Source organism: Rhodofomes roseus (genome assembly GCF_022264815.1).
Source record: "Rhodofomes roseus strain CIRM-BRFM 1785 chromosome Unknown C8Q71scaffold_5, whole genome shotgun sequence".
NCBI lineage: Eukaryota > Fungi > Basidiomycota > Agaricomycetes > Polyporales > Fomitopsidaceae > Rhodofomes > Rhodofomes roseus.
In genome coordinates, this window is record NW_025952961.1 from 1,280,680 (window position 1) to 1,295,268 (window position 14,589).

At 55.1% G+C, this 14,589-nt stretch overlaps 8 protein-coding genes across 8 annotated transcripts; 5 read left to right on the plus strand and 3 right to left on the minus strand.

The window, feature by feature from the left end:
• The first annotated feature begins 103 nt into the window (after nucleotides 1–103).
• C8Q71DRAFT_745944 (eukaryotic phosphomannomutase) lies at nucleotides 104–1,662 on the plus strand. Its single transcript, XM_047923044.1, has 7 exons — nucleotides 104–322; nucleotides 372–492; nucleotides 545–713; nucleotides 765–827; nucleotides 889–925; nucleotides 981–1,172; nucleotides 1,223–1,662. The coding sequence occupies exons 1-7, from the start codon at nucleotides 239–241 to the stop codon at nucleotides 1,334–1,336; spliced, it is 780 nt and encodes a 259-aa protein (XP_047781784.1). The 5' UTR covers nucleotides 104–238; the 3' UTR covers nucleotides 1,337–1,662.
• Nucleotides 1,663–1,801: 139 nt separating this feature from the next.
• C8Q71DRAFT_478913 (uncharacterized protein) lies at nucleotides 1,802–3,502 on the plus strand. Its single transcript, XM_047918811.1, has 3 exons — nucleotides 1,802–2,195; nucleotides 2,254–2,380; nucleotides 2,436–3,502. The coding sequence occupies exons 1-3, from the start codon at nucleotides 1,872–1,874 to the stop codon at nucleotides 3,056–3,058; spliced, it is 1,074 nt and encodes a 357-aa protein (XP_047781785.1). The 5' UTR covers nucleotides 1,802–1,871; the 3' UTR covers nucleotides 3,059–3,502.
• Nucleotides 3,190–6,150, minus strand: C8Q71DRAFT_478910 (terpene synthase). Its single transcript, XM_047918810.1, has 9 exons — nucleotides 5,619–6,150; nucleotides 5,352–5,570; nucleotides 5,065–5,200; nucleotides 4,383–5,014; nucleotides 4,178–4,326; nucleotides 4,020–4,125; nucleotides 3,743–3,965; nucleotides 3,545–3,691; nucleotides 3,190–3,494 (listed from the first exon to the last, which is right to left on the minus strand). The coding sequence occupies exons 1-9, from the start codon at nucleotides 6,044–6,046 to the stop codon at nucleotides 3,321–3,323; spliced, it is 2,214 nt and encodes a 737-aa protein (XP_047781786.1). The 5' UTR covers nucleotides 6,047–6,150; the 3' UTR covers nucleotides 3,190–3,320.
• A 47-nt stretch (nucleotides 6,151–6,197) lies between these two features.
• Nucleotides 6,198–8,368, plus strand: C8Q71DRAFT_478926 (actin family). The gene is made up of 5 exons (XM_047918812.1): nucleotides 6,198–6,417; nucleotides 6,471–6,709; nucleotides 6,772–7,673; nucleotides 7,723–7,901; nucleotides 7,960–8,368. Exons 1-5 carry the CDS (start codon nucleotides 6,319–6,321, stop codon nucleotides 8,059–8,061), a joined length of 1,521 nt encoding a protein of 506 aa, XP_047781787.1. The 5' UTR covers nucleotides 6,198–6,318; the 3' UTR covers nucleotides 8,062–8,368.
• Nucleotides 8,369–8,384: 16 nt separating this feature from the next.
• C8Q71DRAFT_745951 (concanavalin A-like lectin/glucanase domain-containing protein) lies at nucleotides 8,385–10,805 on the plus strand. Its single transcript, XM_047923045.1, has 7 exons — nucleotides 8,385–8,670; nucleotides 8,723–8,850; nucleotides 8,989–9,069; nucleotides 9,467–9,661; nucleotides 9,718–9,822; nucleotides 9,878–10,491; nucleotides 10,543–10,805. The coding sequence occupies exons 1-6, from the start codon at nucleotides 8,526–8,528 to the stop codon at nucleotides 10,409–10,411; spliced, it is 1,188 nt and encodes a 395-aa protein (XP_047781788.1). The 5' UTR covers nucleotides 8,385–8,525; the 3' UTR covers nucleotides 10,412–10,491; nucleotides 10,543–10,805.
• Nucleotides 10,806–11,010: 205 nt separating this feature from the next.
• C8Q71DRAFT_745953 (Conidiation protein 6-domain-containing protein) lies at nucleotides 11,011–11,901 on the plus strand. Its single transcript, XM_047923046.1, has 3 exons — nucleotides 11,011–11,351; nucleotides 11,409–11,571; nucleotides 11,627–11,901. The coding sequence occupies exons 1-3, from the start codon at nucleotides 11,316–11,318 to the stop codon at nucleotides 11,692–11,694; spliced, it is 267 nt and encodes an 88-aa protein (XP_047781789.1). The 5' UTR covers nucleotides 11,011–11,315; the 3' UTR covers nucleotides 11,695–11,901.
• A 407-nt stretch (nucleotides 11,902–12,308) lies between these two features.
• On the minus strand, nucleotides 12,309–13,529 carry C8Q71DRAFT_702598 (uncharacterized protein; the record flags this gene model as incomplete). The annotated part of the gene is made up of 1 exon (XM_047920257.1): nucleotides 12,309–13,529. The coding sequence occupies one exon, from the start codon at nucleotides 13,527–13,529 to the stop codon at nucleotides 12,309–12,311; it is 1,221 nt and encodes a 406-aa protein (XP_047781790.1).
• A 153-nt stretch (nucleotides 13,530–13,682) lies between these two features.
• Nucleotides 13,683–14,192, minus strand: C8Q71DRAFT_687658 (uncharacterized protein; the record flags this gene model as incomplete). Its single annotated transcript, XM_047919819.1, has 1 exon — nucleotides 13,683–14,192. A coding segment is annotated over one exon (510 nt), but the record flags the coding sequence as incomplete, so codon positions are not given.
• Nucleotides 14,193–14,589: the final 397 nt, after the last annotated feature.

The window sequence follows — 14,589 nt, forward strand, 5'->3', positions numbered from 1 at the left end:
GATCCCGAGCTTGTATGTTGCATAGAGTAGAGTACATGCGCCGGAGGTCGCGCGGAAGCGATGTTCATGAATGGGCGCTCCGTGATGATCGATCGCTCCTTGGCCTGAACATGGAGGCGGCTGCGGGTCGGACGCGACTCACCGTACGTCGTGTCCTCCACGTCCTGCCCTCTGTTCTCTGCCCAGACCACCTGCCAACTTCACCTGTACTGTCATAGCAGACTGCTTCAAGAGCACGATGGCTGCTAGTGTATTCGCAGATCGTCCGCAGAAGAAGCTGGTCCTCTTCGATGTCGATGACACTCTCACCCCTCCGCGTCAGGTAGGCGGCGCGCTGCATGTCAAGCTCAAGTACACTCATTTCGTGACAGACGGTTTCCCCTGAGATGCTCAGACTACTCCGCGCGTTGCGCAAGAAGGTGGTCATTGGTGTAATCAGCGGCTCAGACTTCGTCAAGGTCTCGGAGCAGCTCAGTACTCAGGGGAACAACGGTGAGCGCTGTGCAGCACACCAGCGGAGGTGACATACTCATGTATTCGGTAGTTGTTGACGAGTTTGACTACGTATTCGGAGAGAATGGCCTGACTGCTTACAAGTTGGCTGCGCCATTGCCGTCACAATCATTCATCAAGTTCGTCGGCGAGGAACGCTACAAGGTCTTAGCGAACTTCATCCTGCACTACATCGCGGATCTGGATATTCCTATCAAGCGGTCAGTAACGAGCTTGAATAATATCATGTAGTGGACTGAACATCCTTCCAGTGGAACGTTCATCGAGTTCCGTAATGGGATGATTAACGTCAGTCCTCTGGGGCGTAACGCGACGTAAGTCTTGCGTGGCGCTCTCGGTATAAGCACTACACCGATCTCACGCTCCCGTCCAAAGGATGCAGGAGCGAAAAGACTTCGAAGCATATGACAATGTATGCTGCTTAGCATCATCATTTGTTTGACTTGCTGATGAACGGACGTACGCAGCAACATGGGGTCCGCGTCGCCTTCGTCAAAGTGCTGCAGGAGAAGTTCGCTGACTACGGTATAACATTCTCGATCGGAGGGAAGATATCATTCGACGTCTTCCCTAATGGGTGGGACAAGACATATTGCTTGCGGCACGTCGAGGACGAAAAGTTCGAGGAGATCCATTTCTTCGGAGACAGCACTCAGAAGGCATGTATACTGTCTTGGGTGGTTCAGCGATACACTAAACATCACTTCAGGGTGGCAACGATCACGAGCTCTACGCCGATCCTCGTACAATTGGACATGCTGTCTTGAATCCTGCAGATACTGCTCAACAACTGAAGGAGATTTTCCTGCCAGAATTCCAGTGAGAAGTGTGAGGCATGTTCTGGCAGTAGTTGTAGTTGTGTAACAAGATGACATTGCTGTTGGTACAAGGACGACTATGCTGTACACCTGAGTTTGTACGATGTTCATTGGGATGTTCATTGGGTTACAATGTGGGGTTGAGATATGATGGTCCCCCATAATGAGTGCATCGTAACCATTTGCCTTGCTGCCATGCGATATTTTCGAAAGGAGCCCACTACGTCTAACTGTCCTGTGTAGATGCGTATGTTTCCATTTGAATGCAGGCTACAGCATCCTGATGAGGCATGAGTACAAGCTGCATGTGGCTGTCACTTGAGGTGTGGCGTGGCCACCGGTGGCGGTGCGACTTGGGTGCGACTTAAACACGTCCAATTCAAAGTCCGCTATTTGTCCGTGCTTCTGATTCCCACGGTGGACGCAATCGGCACGGAATAAAGACTGTGGCACTTACCATCATTGCTGACCATCAACCAGGTGCACCTCAGGTGGTACTTTACTCTTTGTTCTTTGTACACAGGTGACTCTGCGCAGTTGATGGTGAATGTTCTCACTGCAGAGAATGTCACCAAGTTTGCTCAAGAGGCCATGTCATTGACACCACTATCATGCGAGTGGAGTGGCACTTGTGAAGCAGAACTGAACAGCTGGGGTGCATTAAGAGAGGTGAGAGTTATTTCCTTTACTTGGTGCTATGGTACTCTACTAGCCAGAAAGTGTCGACAACTGACTTTATGTTTGTACTGTGTTGAATACTGCCCATTGTTGCATCCTCTCAAGTCCTATTTGTATGCACATCATGATGCTGATGTCTCTTTGATCCAGCACACACAGCTTCATCTGAGGCATTTAAAAGAAGAGGTGAAACATGCCACCACTTTCAGGCTGCAGATGTGATACTCAAGGACACCAACTATAGACAGACGGGAGCTACCGATGTCGCCTTCCACGATGTTCATGTTTCTACCATGCAACCATGCATGATTTGAAAAAGCATGTGGAGTCTGGGCATCTTACCAGACTGCCAATACCATGTCCTGCAGCAGGTGTGTCATTATGCTTTGCATACAAGCAGCAACTCACTTTACAATGGTTCATTAGGTTGTCCCATGTCATTTGTGCACCATGCCCTATTTCCCCACTTTTCCCAAGTGCATGGTGACTTAATCAGCACTCCTGCTGCACATAAGGCTGGCAAATTGAAGGACATGCGAACCCCAAGGCACCCTCCTCGAAGTCAGTTCTGGGAGGTGCCATCAAAGCTACCTGCCGGACCCACCCCGTTGCACACCATCATGACATTGCCCATGGCTCGTTCCCGCCGGAAGGGAGTGCCAAGTCAAGCACCCACCGCTTCCCAGGCAAGACGGAAATGGAACAAGATGCGTGGCGAAGGATACATCGGCGAGGACGATGACGAGGAGTCCGCACCATTCGACACGTTGCACCTCCTGGACACAAAGGCCCTCCCCGACTTCGCCAAGTCTATCATCGTGCGTCGCAAGCCCCCAGAGCCAGTCCCACAGCTCTCCCGTCCGCCGCGCGTCGCCATCCCACCCATCCCCGAAAAGGCGCCCCCTGTCAGCTCCGGCTTCGGTGCATTCCAGGAGAAGTACAGGGAGTTGGAGAAGGCAGGGCTCATTGACGGAACGGGCGAGTGGCCGGACGACGACAACAATGGTTCCCCATTACCCACACAGCCTTCCACGCAACCATCTGCATGACCCACGACGGACCACGTTTCTTCCACCATGCTCCAACTCACCGCTTTCGCAATAGCACCCTGCTGTCGTCTACAACCACCATCATATCCTACGTTCCATTAAGTCTACCACTTAAATTAGGCTAGCTTCACAGTGCGAAAACAAAAGATCGTGTGACAGGCGACAGGCGACATGCGAAGAAAGCAAGAGTTTATGCGACAGGAAGGCGAGCAGATGAGGCGAAGACGAAGCGAAGACACGAATTGCGGAACGGGCCGGTTGCTCAAAGTCCTGCTTTGCCAATTTGGTGGCCGTTCCGGCGCGCCTTCAGTTCAGCAAGATAATGATGGGCACGGCCGAGCATCCAGATGGTGAACGAAAATTTGAAGTTCGGGTACGCGATCGTCACGCTTTTGTTGAAGATGCCCTCCATGGCTTCCTGGGACCACGAGCCATCCTTTGGTAGAGAGTGAGCAGAGACACAACAAGACGCGCAAGCCGACGTACCGGATTTTGGCGTGACATAACCAGATGGACGGCACGCTCTATTGGTTCCGGCTTAGGGTAACGCGCGTAGATGAGCGCCATGGTGGCCCAAGAGGTCTGTACGACCTGCGTCTGTTCATGCTCCACCCAACTACTCGTCTCGCAAGACTACGGAGACGTCAGCAAAGGTCGTGCTTGAGAGCAGTGCATCACGCTGACCTTGTAGCTCTCTCCCCAGCCGCCGTCAGCCCGTTGGTGGCTGAGCAGGAACTCACATGCCTTCCTCAGGTATGGGCTGTTGTCGTACGTCTCTCCGACGAGCGCTAGCGACTCGCACGCGAACTGGGCGGCGTACGTGAAGCAGATACCCCAGGAGCCGACCCAGCCACCCTCAGGCGTCTGCGCATTGTGGAGGTACTTGACCGCCCTCTTTATAACCGTCCTATACCGTCCATTCAGCGACAAACCGGACGAACATGGAGGTGAGACTGCCTACTCAATATCAGCGGATCGGTACTTCGGGTAGTATTTTCTGAAGATAGATAGGGCGGTGATGACGGAGGTTGTACACTCTGGATAGCTGTGCTCGATCATGATCGCACCTGGGTTGTCTGCTGAGTGAGATCGCAGACTAGAATCAAACCGATGACGTACCGAACACCTCGGCGGGATTCAGCTTCTCCAGCCACTCCGGTCCACGGATGAGCTCGTAACTCGCGAAGCCACCGTCTGCATTCTGCATACCCAACAAGAGATCCACGGAGTCGCACATTCGCCTTTCCGATACCAGCTTCGGTGTGGACCTGTCGCACGCGTTAACGACCATCGTACTGGGTAGACACAGGGTGGTGCGTCTCACTCGACGTGTTCCTGGATGTAGAGGACGGCCTTGAGCCCTTCGCCGGTACAGTCACTGACCGTGTAGCCCTGGGTCTTCGTGCTGAATGGCCACGCGCCCTTCGTCGGATGCCGATACGAAGACTCGAAATGCTTTGGGTTCTGCTGGATCTGGCACTGGTCAAGCCAACGCAGTGCCCTGACCAGGCTCTCTTGGTTCTCGCTCTCGTCGCCCAAGCCCGTCTCCACGAGTGCCTGCGCGATGAAGGCGATGTCCCACAGCTGGCTGCCGTTCGTCCCGCACATCCGCATGCCCTCCTTACCGATCCACAAGAAGTCCGCCCGCTTCTCCATGTGTAGCTTGTACGCCTCGCTCTCCTTGCCGTCGACGATCGTGCGGATGATGAGGTTGATCATCTTGCTCACCGGCCCGAGCGTCTGGTAGCCCGTGTTCTCATCCTCCTGCACGACGAGCTGGTAGCACCTCTCCATCGCCAGCTTGCGCAGAGGCGGGGCGGCACATGGCTCGTAGGTGTTGAGGATGGAGTAGAGGAAGTCAAAGAGCGCGGTGTGTGGTGCGTACAAGTCGACGTGACATATGTTGTTGCGTTGCGCCGGCCAGTCGATGCTGTAGTAATTTTGCGGGTAGAGTTCCTGGAATCAGGGTAAGTCCTGGAGCTGGTTAGCGCCAAGTGAATACTCACCTCGCGTAGCGCGAGAATGAGGTCGTTTTCTTCCATCTTCCAGCGGAGGGAATAGAGGTAGGACATGGGTATGTAGACGGTGCGGGTATGGATCCACCATTTGTGCGGGTGGAAAGGTGTCAGGTCCGGGAATAGCCTACACAGACGATAAGTACAGATGCACAGATGCATAGGAAATGAGCCCGAGTTGTGACAGGATGATAGCAGAGCGATGAACAGCAGCCCCTGCTGCTGTGCGCCGCAGTGACCGGGAGCTCATGAACTGGCCTGGAGGACAGGACACTCACCAAAGCTCAGGCAGAATAGAGTTGTTTCCCTCCCAGTCATACACATTCAATACGGACAGCCAGAACTTCCCCCATGAAGGTACGCCCGTCGCGCCCCCGAGCTTGTGCAAGGTGGCTCTCGCTTTCACGAGCGTAGGGTGCTCAGGCGATACACCCAGGATGCGCATCACGCAGTAGTTCAGCGCCGTACCAAAGGCAGTCGATTGACCTTCGATGTGCCTATGCATATTGAGTTGTCGCTACAGAACGGCAGGAAGAAGCACGCACAGGCCCCAGCCACCATCCTTAGGGTGAGCAAGGTTGATGAGGTACCGGATGATCTCCAGCCTCTCCTCTTGCGTGAAGGTCATGCCCGATACATAGGACCCGATGACGAGTCCAGGGAGCAAGAACATAGGCCCTCCATACTCTCCGGCCCAATGCCCGTCCGCGTCCTGGAGGTGCTTGTAGAACTTGAACCCGTTCCGCGCGGCGTCGAGAGCGTCCTCCGGCGGGGGCAGCGCAGGCAGGTCAACAGGGAGTCCGAGCCAGTACCTGTCTATCTCAGTCTGAGGCCAAGCCTTGCACTCTTCGTCGGTCTGGAGGTAGTGCCATGTATGCCGCCCGTCCTCCGAGGAGCGCAGGCGCCAGCGAGCGTAGTCTGTGAACGGCTCCTTGCCGGAAGCGGGTATGTCGATGGGAGCGTAGCAAGCCATGGTGGTCAGCGTCGGAGTCGAGGCGGACGACTGGCAGGAGCGAGAAGGGCGGCGAGGCGCATATGTATGACGCGGGGAGAGGTGGTACGATGTGGGGGCGTGAGTGAACGCCGCGCAGGGCCCGCATACGTGATCGTGTTTGCGCGTTCGCGGGCGTCTCTTCACGCGTCTCCTTCTCTCAACTCCCTCTGCCGGAGAGTCGAGACTTGCTCTGCCTGCAACGAGTGCATAAGTGAAAGTTACACGTCTCGAGGAGACCACATCGACACAAAATGTCTATCCGTGATTCCTCTGTTGTGGTTCTGGACACGAGTCGTACATCCATCCGCGCCGGACTCGGTCTACACGACCTCCTGCGCACTCCTGCAGTCGTGAGTATCTGGACGCCCCTTGGGTCTGTGAACATCAATTGACCGTGTTGCAGGAGGTACTAGCGCGGGTGGGCTTGCCCAGGAGTTTGTTGAACGGGGCCAACGGTAATGCTCAAAGCGGTCCCTCGACGTCAAAAGCTGCGAACGGGACCACCGTCCCCAATGCAAAGGTGACCGACTATCTGGTCGGCGCGCAACTTGACGAGGCGTTGGCCGCAGGCCAGGACATCGTGGAGTACTGGCCCTTTGCAGAGGCCGACATTGTCGACTGGACACAGGCTGAAGCTCTCTGGTGCGTCTGTCAGACGGTCCACTACTGCCGTACGAAGTATAATGCTCGTGTTTGCGTTACAGGAAGCACGTCCTTTTCACCCAACTTCACCTCCGTCGCACACAAATGGAATCCGCCGTCCTCCTGTCGATACCTCCCTGCCTCTCGCGCGACACCTACGAACGCCTCTGCCAGATGTTCTTCGAACGCTTCAACGTGGCAGGCTTCGGTATTCTCGACCGCCCCGTCGCGCAGTTCTACTCCGCCGTCAACGCGAACAGCGGGCTCTCCGGCGTCGTGGTCGATATCGACCGCGACTACACAGACATCGCTCCCATATACGACGGGTTCCTGCTTGGCGGTGCGAGGATGAGCGTCATGGTGGGCATGGAGGACTGCAAGAAGTACTTGGCCGGGCTGCTCCGCGGGAACCAGAGTATCATGTCGGCGCTGCTGGAGCCGGTGGAGGGCGAGAACCCGCTGGACGAGGCTGACCAGCAAGCTGCGCTGGAGGGACTTGCTCAGCTTCTCTGGTCAGAGGGACACGTCAAGGTCCTCGCTGAGGGCGAGGCCGCAGCGCAGGATGCAGAGGACCCCACTGCCGACGGCGACATCAACATTGCTGCCATCGTCGTCGCGGGCAAGGAGAAGGCGGTGATCGAGAAGGGCATGAAGAACAAGGCCGCACGCGCGAACGCCGCGGAGCAGGCGCGTGCGAAGGAGGTCGAGGCGCGAGATTTGATCGAGGTGCAGTGGAGGGGGAAAACGATCACCGTCGGGAAGGAGCGCCATCGGTTCTGCGAGCCGCTATTTGACGTTGCCGTGCGAGAGAGCGTGAAGGGGAAGGAGAGGGAGAAGGAGGGTGCCCCTGCGTTGTCGCTTCAGGCAGCTGTTGCCGAGGCAGTTGCGAGAACGGAGTTGGACCAGCGGCAGTATATCTGGCAGGGTCTCTTCGTCACTGGGTTGATCACGAACCACGTCAAGGGTATGGGCTCTCTGGCTGTTCGTTTTCAGCAGCTGCTGATACTACCCAGGTCTTGGAGCCGCCCTCCAGATACGACTGACGTCGTTGATCCCCCTCAACGTTGACCCGCAGCACAACGAGGTGCAACCCAGAGCCATTAGGACCTTGAAGATCCCCGACTACTTCGCCGAATACCGAGACAAGGGTGACGGCCTTGCCTCCTTCTTGGGAACCAGCATTGTAGCAAAGGTCTGCGTTCTCTAGTCGTCAATCCACAGACGAAGTCACTAATAGGTGATGGTTTTAGATCACGTTCAATGAATCCGCGGGCAAAAACTATGTCTCAAAGTCAGACTACGTGAGTATGGGACCGAGAGCAGTTCTGGGAATGTCACCGTCTCTGCTATGATGCCATACTCTGTCCCTCGTGAGTTGTGTCTTTCGCAAGCACCTTGGTATATTTATGGATCAATTGGCCTGTACACATGTCGGACGAAAATAGCTCGCGCTGTATCTACTCGTTCCGAGTCTACTAGTTGTACTCTGTACCGCCCTTGACCTACTTGGCTGTGGGGATTTGACGTACGTACTTGTACATGGCAGACTGCAGCCGTTCTGCTACTTATGTCTTCGAGATGCACTCGTCGAGGGAAGTGGTTGTGTGTAGGCGCCTATGCACTCCGAGAGTCGATCAGAGCCGACGACAACCCCGCGTCGTCCGGGTTCCTGATTTATTTAAGTAGCATCCTTTCACCTGCCAAGTCCTGCCCTCCGCCCTGTCTTATAAGCGCACCCCTGACAGCCTCACTCACCTCTCCTCGCCTCTGCACCTAATTCTAATCCTCCTCTCCTTTCTCTCGCACTCGCAAAAGGATGAAGGCAGCAGTGCTCACCGCCGCGGCCCTCTACTCCAGCGGTGCCGTCGCGGCCACCAGCTACAGTCTCGTCAAGGAGTATGCGGGCGCAAGCTTCTTTGATGGATGGGTCTTCTACGACTTTTATGACAACACCACTAGTGGTGAGCATCCTGTGCTGAGCTCCTCGGGTTGTCCGTGACGAGGTCCGCGCAGGCGACATCAACTACGTGAGCCAGGCGAACGCTACAGCCGAGAAGCTTGCGTACGTCGACAACAATGGTGCAGCCATCATCAAGGTCGACAACACGACCTTCGTGCCCTGGAACCAGAAGCGAGACTCGGTGAGCACATCCTCTGTTACGGGCGAGGCTGAGACTGGGGCATTGTCAAGGCTCGGTGCATACCGCGGCCCACATGCCCCCTCGACGCCCGGCCCTACCTTCACGTTTTACTAACCAGGCGCTCTCTGCCACGACCAGGTCCGCGTTACTACGGCAGACTACTTCGACCTGGGTTCCGTCCTCATCATGGACGCGACGCACATCCCATATGGTTGCGGTGTGAGTGTCTCCCCTGTTCCGTCATCTTACAACGTGCGCCGGTTGCCTGCATGCCGTTGTCTCGAGGTGACGACCTCACACGCTTGACAGCGGAGGCTCCCACCACGGTTCGTTTTTGCCGTGGCTAAGTACCCCGACGCCATACGGCGTGTGAGGGGGTTGTCTGTCCCCGCGCCTGGTCGATGTTCGAGCTTCCTCCGAGCCGGCATGATCAGAGCCTCGATGAGGCGCCCGCAGTTACCTCGGGCCAGCCAATCACAACGCGCCCACACGGGCGCCAGGGCAGAGACTCGGCTGCCTGAAATGCCATCATCCTGGTTGCTCGTCGGGCTCACTGGCATACCGGCGCAAGTGCTTTGTCCACGAAGAAATGCTCACTCTCTATGTACCTCCCTAGATCTGGCCTAGTTTCTGGACGAAAGGCGAGAGCTGGCCCGCAGGCGGCGAAATTGACATCGTTGAGGCTATCAACTCCATGACGGACAACCAGTACGCCTTGCACAGCAACGAGGGCTGCAGCGCCTCCAGCAGTGCCAGCTTCTCGGGTTCCATTGGCGTCACAGACTGCAATTCGACTGCAGGCTGCCAGTTCGTAAGTGAGCTATATTCGCAGCGAAGAATTGGGCTAACCGCATTCATGCTAATCAGAGTGAGACCAAGGCCAACAGCTACGGACCAGGCTTCTCAGCGGCGGGAGGTGGTGTGTACGCCACGCTGTTTGACACCTCCGGCGTCGCGATCTGGTTCTGGAGCGTAAGTCGTCCAACTGTCGCTGCCACGGACTCATGTTCTGAGACTTCTCCTTCAGCGCAATGATGTCCCGTCGTCCATCTCGGCCACCGCCACCACCGTAGACATCTCCGACTGGGGCACTCCATCCGCCAACTACTCCTCGACCGCCTGCAATTTCAACGAGTTCTTCGCGCCTCAGCAGATCGTCCTCGACATCACCATGTGCGGCACCTGGGCTGGCGTGCCGTCCATCTACGGATCCCAGTGCCCGATCACGGGAGCGTCCCAGGCGAACGCGACCTCGTGCTACATGCAGAACGTGTACAACAACGGCAACCAGACCGCGCTCGCCACGGCGTACTTCGAGATCAACTATATCAGGGCGTTCAACGCAAACGGCACGATCCTTTCGAGCTCCGGCGCGACCACCAGCGTGAACCCGACCAGCGCGGCAGCGAGCGGGACGGCGAGCGTGAGTGGAAGCTCGGCCTCGTCGACGGGCTCCAGCGGGAAGTCGTCGGGTGCTGGTGCAATGGTCATGAGCGGCGCGGCGAAGGCTTGGGCGTTGGCTACAGGCGTTGGGGCGCTCTTCGCGTGGACCCTGATGTGAGGTGCCAGTGGTTTGTAGCCTGCGGGAGGACCTTATTACCCGGGACCATGAGGCTGCGGCCTCTCCATACCAACAGGACTGTGTGTGTGTGGACTTCTCTAGTTAGTCGCGTCCTAAAATCTAATGTCTAGTATCGTGCGGCTCCTTGTGGTCTTTCGGGGCACTGCAGCTGTCTTTACTCGTCTCTGGACTGGTTTGTCTGCCGAGCAGGCAATGAAAAACATCAGAGCGTTGTAGTTTTCCTGATGATATCCAAGTCGATGACGTTACCCGTCTGTGCAAAGTCTTGCTTCGTCGTTTCGCTCACTTGTCCTCCGCCAGCGAACGCACTGTAAATTACACTGTAAAGCTTTTGCAAGGCTTCGGTCGGTTTTCAAATTTCACCCACCACCCACTCCCAGTGTCCGCGACGTCAGACGCAGGCCAGCAAGCGTGCCCACATCCAAGTACTGGCACTTGGCTCGACGCGCTTCCTCCCCGCGACCTGAGATATAACCGGAATGAAGCTGTCGCGGTGGGCTCGCCCGCCCGCGCAGCCCATCCGTCGCCCAGCAATTAAGAGCGCTCGGGGTGGGCGCAGATCCTTCCCCAACCCATGCCCCGAACGGTCAATCCGTGATATTTAATCGCCTGCGGTTTGACTCGCTGTGCGGCCGCCGAATCTAGTAAGATGCTTTCCATATCGGGAGGTTGTGGCGGGTGACGTAGCGAAGCGACGAAATATGTCGTCTTAGACTCTTAGCCACATGCGTTCGTCATGGGTGAAGTCATGGTGCGCACGCCCGTTTGCGTCTCGAGACGGGTATAAGAGGAGCGTCGCCGTGCAGTCTACCCCCAACACAACTTGACCACTTCCCACAACTACCAATCGAACGTACCCGTCTCAACACCGCCTTCATACATCATGTCCCTCCCAACCCGTGTCGTCGGTGGTCACAAGGTATGTGGTTTTGTATCTCAGCGAACCGTGAACGCTTGTTGACCTGCGTACGTGCAGGCTGCCCTCAACAACCCCAACGTCTCCGACGAGGCGAAGCAGCACTCCCGTCAAGTAGTCGACGAGCTCGACGATGCTCCTGAGACCGAGGAGGCTCGCCAGGGCTACCAGGAGGACAAGGACCAGACGCGCGTCAACGCTGGCTACAAAGCTACGCTGAAGAGTGAGTGGAATCGTGCCGCATGTATGCGCGGAGACTGACCCGAGATGGCTCGCAGACCCGAACGTCAGCGAGGAGGCGAAGGACCACGCGCGCGACTTCTTGGAGAGCAAGAACGCTATCTAGGCTTGCTCTCCCCGACGTCCATTCTTGTCGACCACTGTGGAAACTAGGGTAGATTCAGATAATATGTAAACTGTATGGCTTCCATTGACGTCAGTCGCTGTTGTGTACGATCAATTCGAAGATGTTGTAATCCATGACTCACTCAGCGTACATAGCAAGTGATACGAGCATTCAATGAGTACGAAGTCATTACGCGAAGGATCAGTCACCGAAGGATCGACCGCGCGCTCAGCTGTGTGCGCCCACAAGTCAGCCACAAACACAACAAGCGCATACAGCGCACGCCCCGACTGACGGCGACGCCAGTCCTTCGACGCTCCACCACCGCGACGTGCACCATCAATGCATTGCATGACCTCTTGTCTCGATAAGTCCTTACTGTAATATGGTGAGACCTTGATAAGACCTGCACAAAACGTCTCGGACATGATGTTGCTGGGTAGCCGGTCTCTTTTTTTTTTTTTTTTTTTTTTTTTTTTGGAGGGCTCTTGTAGGCTTAGGCATATGACAATTGGTCATACCCGCAGTCCAGCCAGCCAGCGGGTTTCCCCGCTATTGCTTCCAGGGTAGAAAATGCATTTACGCACGGCTCATTAAGCCAGTGTGGGACTCAGTCAGCCTTCGCCTTGAGCTCTTCTCGCGGAGGTTGCAATACCCACTAAAACCCGATTTGTACTTGTCCAGTCATCAGGTAAGGCATGTTCGTCCGACAGCGTCCCTCTCCAGGTGTTTGTGACGGTCTCCCTTCTCAGTGCCTGTCGTCCGAATCGTCGATGGGTCATCGCCATCTCTAGGTGGAGTCTCTTATTTAACGCTGACGTCCATCTAGCTGATATTTCTTTCTCTGTGTGTTTCCATCCAGGTTCGTCAGAGTGGCCTATCTCTCTTTCGCATCGTAAGCACCATATCAGGTATGCTGATTCTGAGATTAGGATTCTCCAGAATCGTTCGGCCATTGGACGACGCTTCATCTTTGGGGTGTACCATTTCTGTAGGCCAACGCCAATTATCTCATTGTAATTAGGACGTGCCCATGTGGCTTGTTTCTTCTCCCAGATGTCTTCAGCAAGATTCCAGACAACGTCGCGGCCCGGGGCCTGACATTGCGTCATGATATGTTCCATCGACTCCTCGTTACCACAGTAGGAGCATAGCGCTCTATCCTCGTAGTTCGGTATGTTCTTCCAGAATGACCCACATCTATGCGCGTTATGTAGACATTTCCATAGGAAATCTTGTACTGGTTTGCGGATCTCTTTTGCCCGGAGGCTGGTCCATATCTCCTCTTCCTTAGCACAGTCGCCGCCATCATTATCTATGTTACTGAGTACTGATTGTAGGACACGCTGCGTGGCAGGTCTACGAGTCTTGTGGCTCAGGCGTATCATTCTATATGCCAGTCGTTGGGACAGGTCGGATAGTCTAATCCCAGATATATTGAAGCATCGGTTGGTCATTGGCCTTATCAGGTGTAGTTCGTTCCTTGCTTGTAGCTGCTTTGCTACTGACCGTCCATTGTCTATCAGGGACCATTCTACACTTCCATCGGCTTTGCGGAAGGTTGTTGTCGCACATCTCTGTCGTAGTATGTTCACTAGTGCCTTCCATGCGAGACGGTTACTGATACCAAACCAGTCTAGTCTCTCCCATCGTTCTAGGTCTCGGGTTAGGACAATGCTTAGGTTCTCAGTTTCGCATATAAATCGCAGAGGTTCGTCTTTGTGTGTCAGCTGTGCCGCGTGTATAGCTGCTGCCAGCTCACCGCTGGAGTAGCAGTCATCCACTAGGTGCGCTTCTAACGCGACTAAGTCGTTATGTATGGTGTTGTGTCTCATGATAAGCAAGCCACTTCCATCAGGTTGTCCACGTCTTCTACGGCCTTCCGTGGGGTCAGGTCCAGGGCTCGCTAGGATGTAAGCGCTGCGTCGTCCTGACGTGACTTCTATGCCTCTGCGTGGCCTTATCGCAGGTGGGTTGTCGATGTTGTCGTCGTCGACAAAGATCCTGAATGCCTCAGCGATACCCCCACGCTCTGTTATTGAAGGGTCAAATGTGGCTTCGACTCCCTTCTCATCGTGCGCTTTGGCATTGGCCTTTTTCCGGTTCCTGGTGAGGGTCAGTCCATCGTTAGGAGATGATGTCGATGGATCCCATTTCAGTTGTACGTTCCTCAACAATCTGCTCGCTGCGTCTCTGCACTTTATTGGATCTGTGCATCCCTTAGCTCTATCTCCATTACATTGCTCACATGTACAATCAGCGTCTGCTCCATCATTGTTCATCTCGATCACCGCTTCGTGGTGTGCAGCCTGTACTATATCCGCAACCGTGATGACACCATGTACGGTGCGTAGGCATTTGCTAAGTCTGGTATTGTCCAGGCGTCGTAGTTGCTTTGTTGCGCTAATATGGTACCATATAGGTAGTTGGCCTTTTAGCTCTTTATCTAGCTTCACTGCTGCGAAGCTGGCCTTGTATTTCTTGGCTGTCCTCAGCATAGTCTTTATATAGTGTGGTAACTGTGATCTCGCGTCTAGCCGTGGTTTCCAGTTCTGAATGAACATGTTAAGCTGAGTGGCTCTCTCGATCGTTCCGGCATTTTTGCTGACGTTAATTGCTATGATTACGTCTGTTATGTATGCCCATATGGGCCGATCTGTGCCTAGTTGTAGATATCTTTTCAACCACATTAAGTCGATTGCTTCGTTCCTGCTATCTAGATCGAGGATGTCCTGACCTCCATCCATAGATTTCATACACAGAGTTCCCATGCTGATTGGGGGAATCTTGTCTTTCCCCCATACGAAGTTCCTTATCATATGGGTAAGAATCTTCGTTGTGGTCTTCGGCATGCCTTGTACCGCCGTCAGGTACTGAGTCATGCCGCCCGGCCCC